This window comes from Delphinus delphis, chromosome 19, assembly GCF_949987515.2.
Source record: "Delphinus delphis chromosome 19, mDelDel1.2, whole genome shotgun sequence".
Classification (NCBI taxonomy): Eukaryota; Metazoa; Chordata; class Mammalia; order Artiodactyla; family Delphinidae; genus Delphinus; species Delphinus delphis.
The window spans coordinates 57,265,995-57,283,688 of record NC_082701.1 but is presented as its reverse complement, the minus strand read 5'-3'; the positions used below and the strand labels follow the sequence as shown (position 1 = coordinate 57,283,688).

The following is a 17,694-nucleotide window of genomic DNA, read 5'->3' as shown; positions in this document are numbered from 1 at the left end:
GAGACCCCGTTCCATAACCCAGAACTACGAACAACATAGTCACAAAACTACTGCTGGAACAGCCAACACGCTTGAGACATCACTTCTGGTTTTCTCATGAATGCGCGCAACTAACCTGGGTGATAGAGCCCCGGAGGGATGGGATGCTCTCCACAGAAAGTTTGCTGGAGGGAGTTCCCCGAGTTATACTTCCTTCTTGAATGGCTCCTGTGGTACCTGAATAAAAACAAAATCATTAGCGAATCACACCCCTGCACCTGCAAAAAAAACACAAAAAAACCAAAAAACCAAGCAAACAAAATCAGCCCCTACTTCGAAGAGAGGGAACAGCAGCACAAAAAGAACAGTTTTTGTTTTACTGAAATGTACTTTTAAAATAATTTTGCAATTATTAAAAAAGACTGTAGAAATATGAAATTTCAAAGTTTTAAAGTCATTTTTATACAGAAAGAAAACTTACATTTAGAATTTAAAGGCTCTAGTTTAAGAGCCCATCATCATTAAAACACATTAACGACTTCCTTTAATATATTTATTGGGGACCAGAGTTTAGTATTTCTGCCAAACAGCATTTTTTACCTCTGACCACTCCTTCATGTTGGGCTCTGACCAATAAACCCTCAGGTTGCGAGTTTTGGCTTCGGGGAGAAAACTCTTCTTGCTTGATGTAGGGCACAGTAGCTACGGACCAAAGCAAGAGAAAGTGAGCTCAAGTGCTGAATCCCTGACTGTGACGCTACAAAGGCAGAGACGGCCACGTCCTCCTCACTGACCTGGCTTGGTGGCCTCCTGCTGCCGCGGCAGTCCCAGAGAGATGGAGCCCGCCGAGGGCTTCGCTGCCTCGGGAGCATAGGAGGCCTGATTAGGAGAAGGCAAGTAAGTGCCGGGTGTTCCCTAAAAATAATGTTAAAGGACTAGAATAACACTGTCTTTTCACAAGGTCAACTATATATTTAAGGTACACGTTTCTGTTTATAAAACTTACCACTCACCCCCCACCAAAATTAAGAACAGGTATTTGTAAAGCAAGAAAATTCCTGACACAGACTGGTTAAATTTTAAAAGTTTTTAAAGGGAGCAAGATATGTCTTCCAAAATTACCATAAATTTTATGAAGATAATATGCATTACTTACAAATTACATAAATAAAAGCACTTAACCATACACACAAAATGTAAGCTACTATTATTAACATTATCCCTCGTAAAAATGCTATGGGATAGAAGCACCAATGAAAATGGTGGAGTAAGGACTTCCAAAAACCCTCCTCCATAAAGGCAACCAGAAAACTAGCAAAAATTTTAAGAATCAGCCTTTTTTTTTTTTTTTTTTTGCGGTACGCGGGCCCCTCACAGCTGTGGCCTCTCCCGCCGTGGAGCACAGGCTCCGGACACGCAGGCCCAGCGGCCACGGCTCACAGGCCCAGCCGTTCCGCGGCACGCAGGATCCTCCCGAACCGGGGCACAAACCCGCGCCCCCCGCACCGGCAGGCAGACTCCCAACCACTGCGCCGCCAGGGAAGCCCAGAATCAGCCTTTTAAGAACTCTTTTCCAACGCTTTAACCAAAGGCTTGTAGAAATCTGGGAGCATTTATTCAAGAAAAATGGCAGAACCCAGGTAAGAACCATGAGCTGTGTGACACCTGGACTTGGCTCTGCTGCCCCTCCCACGCCCCTCACCCCTCAACCCCCGCCAGCTCTGTCTCAGCCTTGAGAACCCACAGCCCTTGACCACAGTGAAAACCAGCAGTCCAGCAGACAGCACAAGGGAAAGAATGGGGTTATCATTCCCAGGTAACTGTCATGATCAGACTGGTCTGATGGTTCTCTGAGAGACCCACTTGCAAAGCTGTCTTTTCTGGCCTGACTGTGGTGGGGAAGAAAGTTCAGGCTTGTCAAAAACTATCAGAGTCAATGGATTAACCTCTCCACTGGCTGAGGCAGGAGAGAACAGCTAGGGTGAAAAAACAGGCTAAACAGAAACCTTAAGAGGAAAAGCTAAGGAAAGAGATATTCACAAGGGATTTGAAAAGCTCCAACATCTTCCTAGGAACCTAGAAGGCCAAGTGCACGTGCAAGGCTGTGTACCTGCCAGGGAAGACATAAGGCGGCCATGAGTTCTCACCGCTGGCTGACCTCAAGGCGCTGAGAAAGCAGGAAGTGAAGACCAAGGCCGAAGTGCCAGCTGCCTGGCTGAACGCTGCAGGTACATCCCAACATACACACAGAGCCCTCAGTAAAGACGTGGGAACTTAGTCTTTCTGGGCACTGAACTCTCTGTCTAATAACTAGCTGACCACTCACTAAGCAAATAGAGACTTCAGTGGCCACACATGACACAAGAATACAGACTTTACTGAATTAGTTCAAATAAACGACAACAAATCCTAGGGAGAAAGGAGAATCTAATTTCCAGAGTTCCACATTATGTTATGTGTTTCAACCAAAAATTACAAGACATGCAAAGAAACAGGAACATATGATCCATACACAGGAGGGTAAAAAAAAAAAAAAAAAGCAGTGAATAAAAACTGTCCCTGGGCTTTAGATTTGTTAGGAAAAGACTTTAAGTCAGCTATTATAAATAAGTTCAATGAACTATAGGGAACCATGTATAAAGAATTAAAGGAGGGCTTCCCTGGTGGCACAGTGGTTGAGAGTCCGCCTGCCGATGCAGGGGACATGGGTTCGTGCCCCGGTCCGGGAAGATCCCACATGCCACGGAGCGGCTGGGCCCGTGAGCCATGGCCGCTGAGCCTGCGCGTCCGGGGCCTGTGCTCCGCAATGGGAGAGGCCACAGCAGTGAGAGGCCCGCGTAGCGCAAAAAAAAAAAAAAAAGAATTATAGGAAAGTATGAAAATGATGTCTCATCACATAGAGAATATCAACAAAGAGAAAGAAATCATAAAACAGAATCACATAGAAATTCTGAAGTTGAAAAGTATAAGAATTGGAGAAAAAGAAAACCTCTCAGCAAACTAAGAATATACAGAAACATCATCAATCTGATGAAGGGCACCTATGCAAAGTCTGTAGTTAACATACCTACTAGCAAAATATTGAATGCCTCCCTCCTAAGTTGGGCAACAAGCAAAGTATAATCTCTTCACCACTTCTATTCAACGTTGTTCTAAAAGTTCTACCCTAACCAGTTTAATAAAACAAGGAAAAGGAAAGGCATAAAGATTGGAAAGGAAGAAGTAAAACTGTCTTTATTTGTAGACGACACGCATACAGAGAAAGTCCTAAGAAATCTATCCCTTCCAAAAAAAACCAAAAATAAAACCGAAAAACCCTGTCACAAACAGTAAGTAAATGTAACAGGAGATAAGGTCAAGATATAAAAATCAACTTTTTTCATACACCAGAAAGAACCAGAAAAGGAAAATTTTTAAGATATCACTTATAAAAACATAAAATACATTATAAATAATCAAATTAACCGATTAACAAAATTAACAAAACATGTATAAAATCTCTACAGTGAAAATTACAAAATACTGCTGAGAGAAATCAAAGACCTAAATAAATGGAAAGACGAACATGTGCATGGATTAGAACACTCAATTTTCTTAAGAATTAATCTACAGATTTAATGCAATACGAACCAAAATCCCAGCAGAATTTTTTGTAGGAACTGACAAACTGATTATGTAACTTATATGGAAATACAAGAGACACAGAAGAGCTAAAACAATCTTATTTATACGACTGCAGGACTTATACGACATGATCTTAAGACTTCCTATAAAAACCACAATAACCAAGACTGGTGCTGATGAAAGGATGGGCAAGTAGGTCAAAGGGACAGAACAGAGTCCAGAAACAGACCCAAACATGCAAATGGGAGAGAGAAAAGACTTTTCAACCAACGTGATGGGAATGCAGATCCACATGGATGGATGAGGCCCATCCTCGCCTCACTGTACACAGAAATCAGTTTCACATGGACCTAAATATAAAAGCCAAAACTATAAAGCTTTCAGAAGAAAACCTGGGAGAAAATCTCCACAAGCTTGAAACAGGCAATGATTTTTTAGAGAAAAAGAACTAGTCATAAGAGGGGAAAATATATATATGGACTTCCATCAAAATTTAAAACTTCTATGCATCAAAACACACAAGAGAGAAAAAAATATATATATATAAAAAACAGAATTTTCATCTGTGATGTATAAAGAACTTCTGCAACCTAATAACTAAAAGGTCCAATAAAAACAGATAATAAGACAGTCACGTCACAATCAGATGTACAAATGGCCAATAAGTGTATGAAAAGCGCTCAACATCATTTGTTATCAGGGAAATGCAGAATAAAACCACAGTGGAATACTACATACCTACTAGTATGACTAATATAAAAAAGAATGACGACAGCGAGTGGAACTCAGACTGTGCTGGTGGCAGTGGCACTGTAGAGCCACTCCGGAAAACTATGAAGTAAAACATACATCTACCCAGACATTCTGCTCTCAGGGCCTATACGAGAGAAATGAAACCACATGTCTACAAAGAGCCCAGTATAAGAATGTTCATATCAGCTTTATTTACAGCAGCCAAAAAGCAGAAACAGCTCAGGTTTCCATCAACAAGAAAATGGATAAACAAATTGGTATGTTCACCCAATGGAGTATTATTCAGCAATAAAAAGGAAGAAACTACTGATTACACAAAAACCTGGACGGGGACTTCCCTGGTGGTGCAGTGGTTAAGAATCCGCCTGCCAATGCAGGGGACACGGGTTGCAGTCCTGGTCTGGGAAGATCCCACACGCAGTGGAGCAACGAAGCCCGTGCGCTACAACTACTGAGGCTGCACTCTAGAGCCCGCAAGCCACAACTACTGAGCCCACGTGCCACAACAACTGAAGCCGCGCACCTAGAGCCCGTGCTCCACAAGAGAAGCCACCGCAATGGGAAGCCTGTGCACCACGACGAAGAGTAGCCCCTGCTCACCGCAACTAGAGAAAGCCTGCGTGCTGCAACAAAGACCCAATGCAGCCAAAAAAAAAAAAAAAAAAAATCTGGACGAATCCCTGAAATCATTAATGCTAAGTTAAAGAAGACAGACAAAGAAGAGCCAAAATGTAAGACTCCATTTATATCGAGTTCTGGAAAAGGCAGAACTAACCTACGACAACAGAGAGCGCTTGAGGCAGTGGAGGAAGAGAGGCTAGGAGGGGCGGAAAAGGCCCCCAGCCCAATGGGGGCGCAGTCACTGGTGGTGAACGTCAGTCAACCTGACTGAGGCTTTACAGTCAGACCACGTCCAGAGAGAAAGGCCAAGGTCAGAATAAACTAGGGCTTACCAATCATCTACAATTTAATATTAGAACCTTTAAAATAGTTATCCTCTAGTACTTGAAACTATTCCATCTCCATTCATGCTACACTACACTTCAGGGCACACGCACCTTTCCCGAGCTAAACCAGACGGGTGCCACTGTCACTCAACCTGGGCACATGACTCGAATAAACTTCCTGTGTGTGGTATGGAATAGAAAATGACTGCTGCATTTTCAGGTCACTGTCTCTTCATAAACAGACACATTTTTATTTATTAGGACTCTGACAAATTAATATGGGAAGGAGGGACAATTTTTACCAAAGCAAAAAAACAACAGGCCATCTACTGGGAAGAGAAGCCCTTTTACCTGTGAGATGGAGCCTCCCAGTATAAAAGATGGTTTTTCTGAAGCCACTGTTGTTTTGGATGATGGGATGAGAGGAGGAGGTGGCCTAGTGGGTCGAGTTGTTGGAAGCCGAACCCCTTCAGGGAGGTTAGTTATGACTTGATGCGGAGCAGGCTGGAGGACTTTCAAAAGGGAGAAAACATTATTTAAAATAGTCAATTTCCTAGTTTGCGACATTCCACCTATCTCAATTGTTTCTTCAATCATGTTTAAACTGTGAGTGCAAGATGAAGTTGAGGATGAACATTTCTATTTTAAATTTCTTTCACTTAAATTAAACCTGTATCCATACTCAGGTCACGAATGGTATTTGTGAGGTTGAAATACTCAACTCCCTGGCAAACCAGAGCTTTCAGGCTGACATCCATTTCAAACTATTTCTGCTCAGCATATGCAAATGGCAAACAATTTTTTTCTCTCTCTCCATCACTCTTTGGACCTCACGATGGAGGTGAGAAAAAGGGTGTTTCTTAGGAACAGCTGATATTACAACTCTGGAGAATATACAGATTGACTGACAACCAGTTATACGTCCTCTTTGCATCCTGCATAATTTGGAAACATTTGCTGATTCTGACTCTCACAGACACTTGAATTTTTTTTAGGGGGGTGGATCTCAAGATTTTTACAAAGTACATGTACTCTTAAAAGAAGGCAGTCAACGTCACAGTACACATGTATGAACACAAACCTCCCAGTGGCCCAGTGCATCTCAACTGAATACAACTGAAGATGGAATGCAGAGAAATTCTGAAACAGCAAGGACGCATCCTGGGAGTAAACCACCCAGGTCATCACGTGTAGGTTGATGGCCAGCAGCCACGGCACAGAGGAGCGGTATTTACCTGGCGGGACACTACAGCGGGCTGCACTCACATCGGGCTGTGGCGCAGCTTTACTGACTTCTCTCGGAGAGAGCCTACACGGTGATGCTGACCTTGCTGCGGTACTGCGCATCTGTGCTTCCTGTGCTAGAGCACGTGTGACCTCAGCATAAGGCATATAGGCAACTGATTTTCCTATGAAAGTTAAAGTTATCAAAATAAGGGAAGAACCCCATATTAAAATAGTAAGTGTGAAAGGACCAAGCCCACACCATCCAGGGGCAGATCCAACTATACACTACTATCAATATCTAAAATTCCCGGGGGGGGGAAATCCACCCACAGAGAGGTTTAAAAAAACCCTATAAATCTAAATCTTCTGTGCAAGCGTCATTACTGTGACCTAATAAAATCCTCAAAAATCCAATTACAAGTTTTTCTTTCAAATCACAAAGAATTTCTCTTTCCTCTCATTAGGACAATCAAGTATTTCCACATGCAATAAAGACCACAGCAGGCAAACATCAGATTATCCAGCCATTCTGTGAATTCAAGTATGGCCTGAATTAGAGGCCAGAACTCTTAGGATTTCAGCTGTTATAATTAGCCTGTTGAAGCCCACTGCTTAATATTCAGAGAAATAAATGTAATCAAGAAATGGAAGAAGTGTTTCAAAAGATACAGATCAAAGTAATTTTTAAAGGCTACACAAGCTTATGAAACTATGAATTTTACTGTAGTAATGCTGATGAAAATTATTCCACATAATTTACCTCTACATAAAGTATTAAAAAAAACTTGAAGCATTTAAAGGGCATATCAGATATGCAGAGTCATATTAAGACTTAAAAACACACATATATGTAATTATATATATAATATAAATGTTTTCTTTTTTTAAAGTGAATCGACATACTGTAATTTTGGAAAATAAGAAAAGCACAAAGAAGAAAGTAAAAACTCATCTGTAATCCAAACCACTTTAAATTGTGGCATTTTAATGTCTGCCGGAACAAATTCCCATTCATTTTTTATTCTTTTGCTTACCTAGTCTTACCCATTTATTCTTCCAGATAAAACTAAATTTAAAATCATTTTGAATACTTCCTCCCCAAACAAAATATCACTGGAATTTTCAGTGGACGTGCATTAAATTTATCTCCTGTATTTATAGGAGACTTGACATTTTATAATGAGCTTTCTAATTGAGGAAGCTAGATGTTTTCATATAGGTCATTTTTCATAATTTCATTAAAAGTATTCATAGGTATTTTATATTTTGTTGTGAGGAAAACCATCTGTTTAACATACATGGGAATATATATATATTTATATATACTGATTACTGCAGATATATAAGAAAGAAAGTTGTAGATTTCTGTATATCAACTCTTTCTAAGAAACGTAATGAACTTTCCTCTTAGCTCTAATAACTTTCTCAGTTAATTCTCTTAGGCTTCCTAGGTGAATAATCTTACCCTGTGAATAATAACTTGTCTTCTCCCTTCAACAGCTAAACCTCTTGTTTGGTTCCTTTCTTTATTCCTGCACTGCAGTAAGTAACACTGGGCATCCTCAGAGGTCCTTTTCTAATGAGAAGGTCTCTAGCATTTCACTTTTAAGTGGATGGTTTGTGACTGGTTTCAGAGAGAGACTCATTAGCACAATTAAAACGTTCTTTAGTTAACTAAGATATTTTTTAAAACCAGAAACAACAACTGCAATGTCAGCTAATAGGAATCTGTACTATGGGCAGAGCACTGTGTATTACAGGAGTATCTCGTTTAGCCCTCATGACTAATGAGATCATTAACACCATTTGACAGAGGAGGAAACTGAGGCTCAGAAGAATCACACCTAACTGCCCAACCAAGGCTGGAGATTTTTCGAAAGCAGTGCAATTCCTGGCCCTGAGCTCTAAACCATCCTGAGTGCAATGGTGTCTCCCTGAGCACTTGGGTACAGAAATTTCAGATGCCTCTGGGGTAACCATGAAGATGATGTTACCCGTTCCTTCTCTGAAGGATTAATATAAGTGTCCTAATACTGTGCAGATTTATGAAATAAACCAACTTTAAAAGAATATCACTTCTCCCTTTCTAGAGAATTTAACATGAGAGTGCATTGCAATATATATTACATATATTCAGTGTCTGATTGTTTTATAATCAGGTGGGAAAACACACTTTGTCGTAATAGTGCTAAAGAAAAAGATGAAAATTTAGATGGTTTTAAATATAGCTATTTAAATCATCATGTACTCAGCTGAAAAAATTAAGAAACAACAACAACAAAATAAACTAGATTCAGTTGCACAGAGGCATTAACTCTTATTTTGATTGGATTGATTTTAAAACCTGCATTAGAATTTCACTTCTCTCTCTCTACATGTGTAAAGTCTGAGTCCTTTCACCGTAGAAAAAAGGTTTCCAACTAAAGCAGGAGTCAACTTGTGTAAACGTCACTGGAAAATGAAAACAATCTTTCTCTGAGGTTTTTTCAAGCTTTTCTACAAGTGGAAAGGCTTAAGCCACCTGTCTCATTGATATTGAGAAGGTGAACACAATCAAACAGGTGGACAACAGGTGCTGCCTGTTGCCTTCTAAATGAGCCCATGAAGGGAAAAGCCAAAACTGTGGTCCTACCTCATGTGGACAATACCAGTTTGGTGATGGTTTATACATAAATCCTCTTCTCACTATATTTACCATCCTATAAACTATTCTATGATGCCGCACTGAAAACATTTTTATCAAACGGTCTACATACAAGCAAGTTAACTGCAAATATAGAAATGTTATTTGGGAGATTATCCTTTAAGCAAAATATAGGATAGCTATAAATTCAGGAGAGCCTTCAGGCACTTGTTAAATAAATTACTGGATGAACATACTAGCTAGATTAGCTAAAACAAAAGTTAAACCTTGGGATAAAATGTAATCAACCATCCCAGTTTGTAGAGAGTCACCCTGAACCAAATTGGTGTCTTATTAACAAACACCTTGGTGTCATATTGATCAAATATATAATGACAGTTTGGTTTTAAGACCACTGCATCACTATTAAAAGTAAGGGTACCATTCAGATCTAAACCACATGAATTAATGTGACTGATCACGGAGAAATGCAAGTCACAGTTTGGAGTCTCAGAATTTAGGGCTCTAGCCTAGTTCAGTCTCTCCAGCTACCAAATACAACCCATCTCGTAAAGGAGGTCAAGAAAAGAAACTGAGGTCCTAAAATAACTATACAATATAGACATATTAGAATGACCCAGATATTGTCACCTGAATAATGTTAAGCTTTAGCATGAGTTCGGCAAATACCTTTGAATGTCATTTTTTCTACATTTTAATTCTGCCTTAAAAATTTATTCTAAATCATTTATGTAAGGAATAGATCAAAAGACTTTTGAATTATTCTATAATTTATCATTCTCATAATGACAGATTTTCTCATAATTGAAGATAAGCACTTCTGCTAAATCCATTTTTATCCTACTTCATTTAATCATTCCTTTAACATGTAATTACTGGGTATACATTATGTCAATTACTGAGTTAGGAATTAAGGATTCCCTAGAGGCAATATACTAAAAGCCCAAAGGTTAACAATGTTTTTTTTTTTTACCTTCATTCAAGAAATATTCATTTAGCACCTATTATACACACAGCCCTGGTGGGTATTAATCACTCTGGTTCACATTTTTAATAGCATAAGATTTATATTTAAAACATTAACAATCTGATATGTAAAACTCTAACATAAGAGGTTCAGTGTGTCATGCAACTAATAAGTCATTACTGGTGTGACAGGGGCGGGGAGTCAGCAGGATCAGTTAAGCAGCACAGTTCCTCTTTTACATTAAACAGCCCTTGAAATGCATGGTGTTCTACAGCTAATAGCTCTTATCTATGTCAGGTACTACAGTCTTCTGAATCATTACAAAAAATGAAACCATAATCAGAGAAGACTTTAATAGTCTTATACGCTACACACATCATACTGGATAGTCCATAAGTCATTATCAACCAGAATACATGTGCCATTTTCTTACCATGCCACAAGAAGTTATTAAAATTTAGAAATCGCTCCCTTTTTTCTTTTTTTAAAAGAAACTAAGTGTATCATGCACCTACTTAAAAAGAGCATGCACAGCTCAAATCTGTCACTTGAAATAACAGTGACGTACAACGATAACAGTACCTTCGTGGTATCTGTTACACTATGCATATACGAATATACTACTATTACTTATTATATTGTACATAAAATGACGCTGAGCCATGTCTTATAAAACAATACTGAATGCTCATTCTTTCTTACAGGTTGTAATCCTGGCAAGGCAGAGATATAGCTAGATTAGACAAAGAGACAGACAGATATATTATTTGCACTTTACAGATGAGAAAACTAAAGCTGAGAAGGTCAAGTGGCTTGCCCATGGCCAGAGCGAGGGATAAGTCAAGGTCTGACTAGCTATATGCTACACAGAGCTGTCCCCTGTCATATCAGAGATTTAGAATGTTACTCTGATTTGCTTGGAGGACAGGACAATTCTCACTCTGGAAACTCAGATGAATGCAGCGTAAAGCATGGCTTTTATGCAGTCATCTGGCATTAAGGTGAACATCAGAAAATTCACATTAACAACATGACTATTGAAAATGTTACTGCCATCCGTCTGTGGTCAGTAATGCTGGCATTCTTTAGTTTAACTGAGGTCAATTTTATCTGTGAGGGACAAGCGCCATAAATCAAGTTCCTAAGCACTAAGGACACTGCTTTCAAGTATAGCTTTGTTTCCCACCAAAAAAGTTCTCTGTGGCGCGAGTGCTACCTACCTTCCCACTCTCTGTTTGGGCTCTTGGGGGCGCCACGCGGGCTCGCAGAACCCCTGCGCTCCAGGTCCATCTGCTCCTGCCTCTGCCTCTGCTCCTCCAGAAGCGCTGACTCATGCATGGCTTTGATGTGTCGCTGGTAGAGGGCGAAGCCGCTCACTGGAGTTCCAATCGGTATGTTACATGGGGTGCAGGAAACCTACAGGAAGAAGAAAATCTAAATACGCCCAATGACCAGCAAAACAGTAATTACCATCTGTGGCAAGTAATGCTTCTTTCTGTAATATGACTGCTTGAAGTGATTTTATCATTTTTTAATCAAATCTTCAAGCATAATGCTTAAAATGCTAAACAATTACTTTCAGATCTGAACACAAAATAAATCCCAAAGTTGTGGTAAGAGAAATCAAAACAGAAATCACAATATTTCCATTTGCTTTTAAATCACGATGTTGAGTCCCTAGTGGCTCAGGCTTGGGTCCCACCCTCCTCTCTGCCCTCTCACAGGTGCTCGCACCCACTTCTATGTATTTAAATGTCATCTGTATGTTAACGGCTCATAAACTTCTATTTCTAATACATTTTCCTGCAAGTTCCATACTCACAGACTGCCTACCTAACAACTCCACTTGGATATCTCAAAGCACCTCAAAACTTATATTCAAAACGGAACTTTTCATTTGCTAAACTCAATGCTTCTCCTACAGCAATCTCCATCATACGAAACAGAACCACAGCAGCTTAAGCCAGAAACCTGGCAGCCACACTGGACTCCATCTCCTCTCTTCCTATAACCAATTCATTATCATACCAATTCTCTTCAGGATGGAAATGAAACGTCACCTCTTCAGACAGGCCGTCCCTAACCATCCAAAACATACTGCAAACCCCCTCCCGCTCTTTCACAGCACACAGCACTCGCCACAATTTGCAATTAGATGCTTGTTTTCTCTGCTTCTTTTCTGTCTCTCCCACTTCATGAAGGAACCCAAGCTGCTTTGTCCAACACTAAATAAACAGCCCCTAACTCAGTCCATCACTTGATGAACACAAAAGAGTCCTGGGAATAGAAGAGATCTGACTCTTTCAGAACCTGTTATCTAAAGACTTCCAGAGTTTTCTCCACTGCCGTAAGTAGGATTTTTCACTGCACCCATAACACACACATAATTTTCTTGCCTTTGTGCTTTGGCTTATATGTAAACATGGCTTTCCTCCTTTTGCTATAAAGCAAAATGAACTGTTTTGGTCCAACCAAAACATTATTTCCTACATGGAGTCTTCTTTAAGTGTCTCTTTAAGAAGGAAGCTCTCCTTCCTTTGAATCACCCATAGTATATTTTTCAAACTAAGAGAGCATCATATTTTAATTCTTTAAAATTTTTATTATGATTTTTTTCTATGTCTTATTATCAAGACCAATCTCTAAATTTTCTGAAGTCAGAGATCATGATATTCCACACAGCATTAAAAATGTTATCTTGAACTAGGTAGACAATCAATAAATGTCCATTTGGGTAAATCAATGAATGAGCAAATGCTTAATGATTTTTTTGGTTAGCCTATTTATCATAAGCACACACTTAGGGCTTCCCTGGTGGTGCAGTCGTTAAGAATCTGCCTGCCAATACAGGGGACACGAGTTCGAGCCCTGGTCTGGGAGGATCCCCATGTCGCGGAGCAACTAAGCCCGTGCGCCACAACTACTGAGCCTGCGCTCTAGAGCCCGAAAGCCACAACTACTGAAGCCCACGCACCTAGAGCCTGTGCTCTGCAACAAGAGAAGCCACCGCAATGAGAAGCCTGAGCCCTGCAACAAAGAGTAGCCCCCGCTCACTGCAACTAGAGAAAGCCCGCATGCAGCAGCAAAGACCCAATGCAGACAAAAATTAAATAAATGAATAAATAAACTTATTTTTTAAAAAAAGCACACACTTAACTTTTACATATTGTCATGTGAGACGAAATAAATTTTTATTCTCTGAAATAAAGCAAGAGCTAGAACATAACTAAGTAAAAGATCAATACCCAAGACTGGAATTCAGGATCAAAAGGTAGTCAAACTCACAGAGATTAATAAGGTAAAATGTAAATAAAACTAGATTTGGAACTGTATACTAAAGTTAACCATAACCTCTATAATTTATTCTAAATATTCAAAACCCAGTTATATATTTATTCTACTATTGTCTTATAGCAAAACAAAACAAACACAGAACTTACAAACATTTATGGCTAGAGCACTATATTTCTCTTTTTTCCTTAATTGGAAATGACCATTTCAATCAATTATCACAATGAATCCATTTGAAAAAGCAATGTATCCAACAGATGAATGGATAAATAAAATGTGGTCTATACAACAGTCTTAAAATGGAAGAAGAATTGGATATGTGTTACAACATGGATTAATCTTGAGGATATTATGCTGAGTGAAATAAACCAGCCACAAAAAACCAAATATTTACTGTATGAGTCCACTTATGTAAATAGCCAAATTGATAAAACGGAAAGTAGAAAGGTGGTTACCAGGGGCTGGGGGAAGTGGGGGAAGGAGAGTGATGGTTAAATGGATATACTTAACCCTACTGAACACTTAAAAAAGAGTTCAGACGGTAAATTTTATGTTATGTGACTTTTTACCACAATTTTTTTAAAAAAACAAGCACTGATTAAAGAAGAGAAGAAATGTCTCTAAAGGTTTTTGTTTTCAACACCTCTTACTCACACTGAAAACTTACCATTGGCGGGATGACAGCAGCTCGATGCTGAAGCTGTGGCAGATCCAGTGGATTTGGTTTTATTGGGGACGAGACCAGTATAGATCCAGTGGGGTTTAACAATGAAGGTTTTGAATCCATAGGAAACATTCTGCAAATGCAATTTAAAATAATAAATCAATATATTCTTATTTAAAACTTTAAACATACAATCACCATAATTCCTTTTAAGTTAACATGTACACACACACACTCACACACACACTCACACACACACATCACATTAACTTTGCATATTTCAACAGTCAGGAAAAAAATCTACAGTGCTAATTTTCTAGGTAAAGAAGCCTAACGTTGCTTTATAGGTTGAAATTTATCTGAATTTAATCATCTGCATCTAACCAACAGAACAGTCTGAACAAGGGCCATTATAAAAAGTTAGGTCCTAATTTATCATTAACATAGGTTACAAACTATGTTACCTGTAACAGAATGTTTCTCTAGGATCACAGAGTATTTTTTTAAAACATCTGAATAAACCACCATCATTTTAAAACCAAGAATCTCACCCAAAATCCAGACTTCTGGTTTCTCATGAAAAATGGGAAGAAATGGCACCGCAGAGGCAGCACTCCCATGCTACAGCGGGCTGAACTCGCAGGGCTGCCCTCCCCACCCAGCCCGTGCTCCCCAGTCACAGCCCTGCCATCTCACACTCCACCAGCTTTACTCATTTTCAGGACATACACTTGAGTTTAGGACACCCAACGTATGAACTGGGGAAATTACATCAATACCTTACAGGTTCCATCATATTTCCCAGTGTTGTCAGTTACTGGGGAAAGATGAACATTTTCAAAGGTATAAATTGGTAAGAAAATTAGAATGTGTAAAAGAAAACAATTTACATATTACACAAAGAATAAAGATAATATTAAAGATATAGAAGACAACTGAAAGTGTTATTTTGATAGTTTGGAAGTGAAGTAAACTTTAGAGTATCATCCAGAGACCACTATATATTTATAAGGAATTTCAGAATTTCACGATTATTGTCACGGTCATCTCTTAGGATGCTCCTCTCCTGTAAGATTACTGCCATCCTAATTTTTCCTTCATTTATAAATTTATAAATAAGTTACTGATTATAAAAAAAAAGTTACTGGGCTTCCCTGGTGGCGCAGTAGTTGAGAGTCCGCCTGCCGATGCAGGGGACGCGGGTTCGTGCCCCAGTCCAGGAAGATCCCACATGCCGCGGAGCGGCTGGGCCCGTAAGCCATGGCCGCTGAGCCTGCGCTCCGCAACGGGAAAGGCCACAACAGTGAGAGGCCCGCGTAACGCAAAAAAAAAAAAAAAAAAAAAAAGTTACTGAAACTAGCAGTGTGAAACACAGGTAACTCTTATTTTAGTTGAAATATTTCAATAAAGCATGCGTAAAAAGGACCACACAGCTTGAATCCATTGATGTTTACTCTAAAGCCTGGGACAATTAAAATCTAGATTACTGTGACATGAGAAGAAAAGAGGGCTAGAATCTTCAATTTTCTGCAAAACCAACGGTTAAGTAGGAGCCCTATATTATTTCAATTCTTGTTGATTAAAATTCTAGTATCTACCATATAAAAACCTCTTTGGAGAAATCATCACTGTTATGTTCAATATTATTCTAGTACCAAGTCTCATTCTAGAATACGTAAGATGCACAATATACTGGATATGGACTGAAAGCACAGTGACACCAGGACACACTATGGAAACTGAGCTCTGAGCAGAACCTGGCTATCTCCTGAGAGCCTCTTTCTTATTAAAAAGGGGAAAAAAACAAAAACAAAAACCAGAAGTGGATTGGATTTCTGGTTAAACGACGTTTTAGTCTAATTCATTTCTAGAATTTGCACCAATCCAACATTATACTGTGATTCTAGGTGAGTCCATTGCTTTCAAGGAAAAGGAAACACCCAGGAAATTAAATATATTAAAGAAGTTGGCATCTACTCCTGCAAAATATGTATTTTTACAGTAATTTTTATAAAAACCATTAAGATTATATTTGCATATTATTAATTTGACTAAAAGTACTTATAAGGTAATTTGTATTGTACCTGATATTTTGAATTACAAATATGAATAACCTACAGTTTTAACTGATACAAAAAAGTGATCGTTATATAATGACCACTAAGTTAAATCTTGATTACGCTTTCTAACACACTTTCACTCCAGCTCCCATCTTCGCCCTCAGCATCTCTCACATGTCATGTGCAGGCCCCCAGGCCTGGCTTGAGGCTGCTCGGTCTGGGGGCAAAGCTGGAGCCAGCGCCCCCCACACCTCCACTTTCACCACCACGTCACACGGCTCTGCCACAGAAGCGGCTCAGGCCACAGCTCTGTGAGCTGACAGCCCCTTCTCTGCTATCATAACATGGCACACACGTAACAAGTGATACAGAAAGAAATTAAAACCTTTCTCATTGAAGAATAATGATCACACAATTCTCTTTGGTTACTTAATCAGGGGAACAGCATCAGAACCCAACACTAAAAGCAGACAGAAGGACTTCCCTGGTGGCGCAGGGGTTAAGAATCCGCCTGCCAATGCAGGGGACACGAGTTCGAGCCTTGATCCAGGAAGATCCCACATGTCGCGGAGCAACTAAGCCCATGCGCCACAACTACCGAGCCTGTGCTCTAGAGCCCACGAGCCACAACTACTGAAGCCTGCGCGCCTAGAGCCCGTGCTCCGCATCAAGAGAAGCCACCGCAATGAGAAGCCCGTGCACCACGACCAAGAGTAGCCCCCGCTCGCCACAACTAGAGAAAGCCCGCACACAGCAACGAAGACCCAATGCAGCCATAAATAAATAAATAATTTTTTAAAAAAATAAATAAAAGCAGACAGACTCTCTCACTTGCCAGTATTTCTACAGGAGTAACCTCAGCAGCCAGCACCGCCCTGGGGTTCAGTCTGCAACCAAGAGAGTAAAGAGCAGGAGGAGGTCAAGGAGGGAGCCTCACCGCTGCCTCTCGGGTTCCCCGTCCACATCCTCGTCGGCACTGCATGTGGCACTGGAGTCGTGGTCAGAGGGGAGCTCGGGCCTCGGGGCGCTCATCTGCTGGGCCACCCCTAGGTCGTCGCCTCCAGGCTCCGGCTTCTCGCTGCCTCTCTCCAGATCTCTGTCTTTGGGGTCCCCTTCGACTCTGGATGGACTGCTTTCTGGCATTTCCACATCCGCAGCATCAGCCTTGGTGGCCGAGGGGAGGTCCAGAGCAGAAGTGCCTTCAGCCCCGCACTCCCTGTGCCCCACGTCCATCGGCTCTGCTGTGTCCACTGCCACGCTGTCGTTCGCCTGGGTCTCCACACTGGCATCCTCGGCTGCTTCTGTGCTCGGAACTGCCGGCGACGGAGAGGCCCTGGGCACGGGGTCGGGCGTGGTCCCCCGAGGAGGCGCGATTTCAGTGCTGTCTTCGCCGGGCTTGACAGCTTCAACTGGTGAAGGAGAAGGAGCACTTTCTGTACCAGAACTATTTTCAGCACCTTGAAGATAATGGTACAGCATAAAAATCTGATAGTGAACAGCGTCCGCTAGTGACAGCAGCCACGCCTGAAAGTACTCGT

The 17,694-nt window shown here is 40.5% G+C and overlaps 1 protein-coding gene across 3 annotated transcripts in view; it reads right to left on the bottom strand.

Annotated features, from left to right (window-relative positions):
• The window catches only part of NCOR1 (nuclear receptor corepressor 1), a 144,944-nt gene that overhangs the window by 32,841 nt on the left and 94,409 nt on the right, over nt 1-17,694 (bottom strand). For all 3 annotated transcript variants that reach the window (XM_059997383.1, XM_059997381.1, XM_059997382.1), the window contains 7 exons: nt 17,094-17,613; nt 14,100-14,229; nt 11,362-11,557; nt 5,655-5,815; nt 774-894; nt 580-681; nt 116-216 (listed from right to left, as the gene is read on the bottom strand). In XM_059997383.1, the coding sequence (XP_059853366.1) occupies nt 116-216; nt 580-681; nt 774-894; nt 5,655-5,815; nt 11,362-11,557; nt 14,100-14,229; nt 17,094-17,613 (1,331 nt within the window). The remainder of the gene's footprint in view (nt 1-115; nt 217-579; nt 682-773; nt 895-5,654; nt 5,816-11,361; nt 11,558-14,099; nt 14,230-17,093; nt 17,614-17,694) is intronic.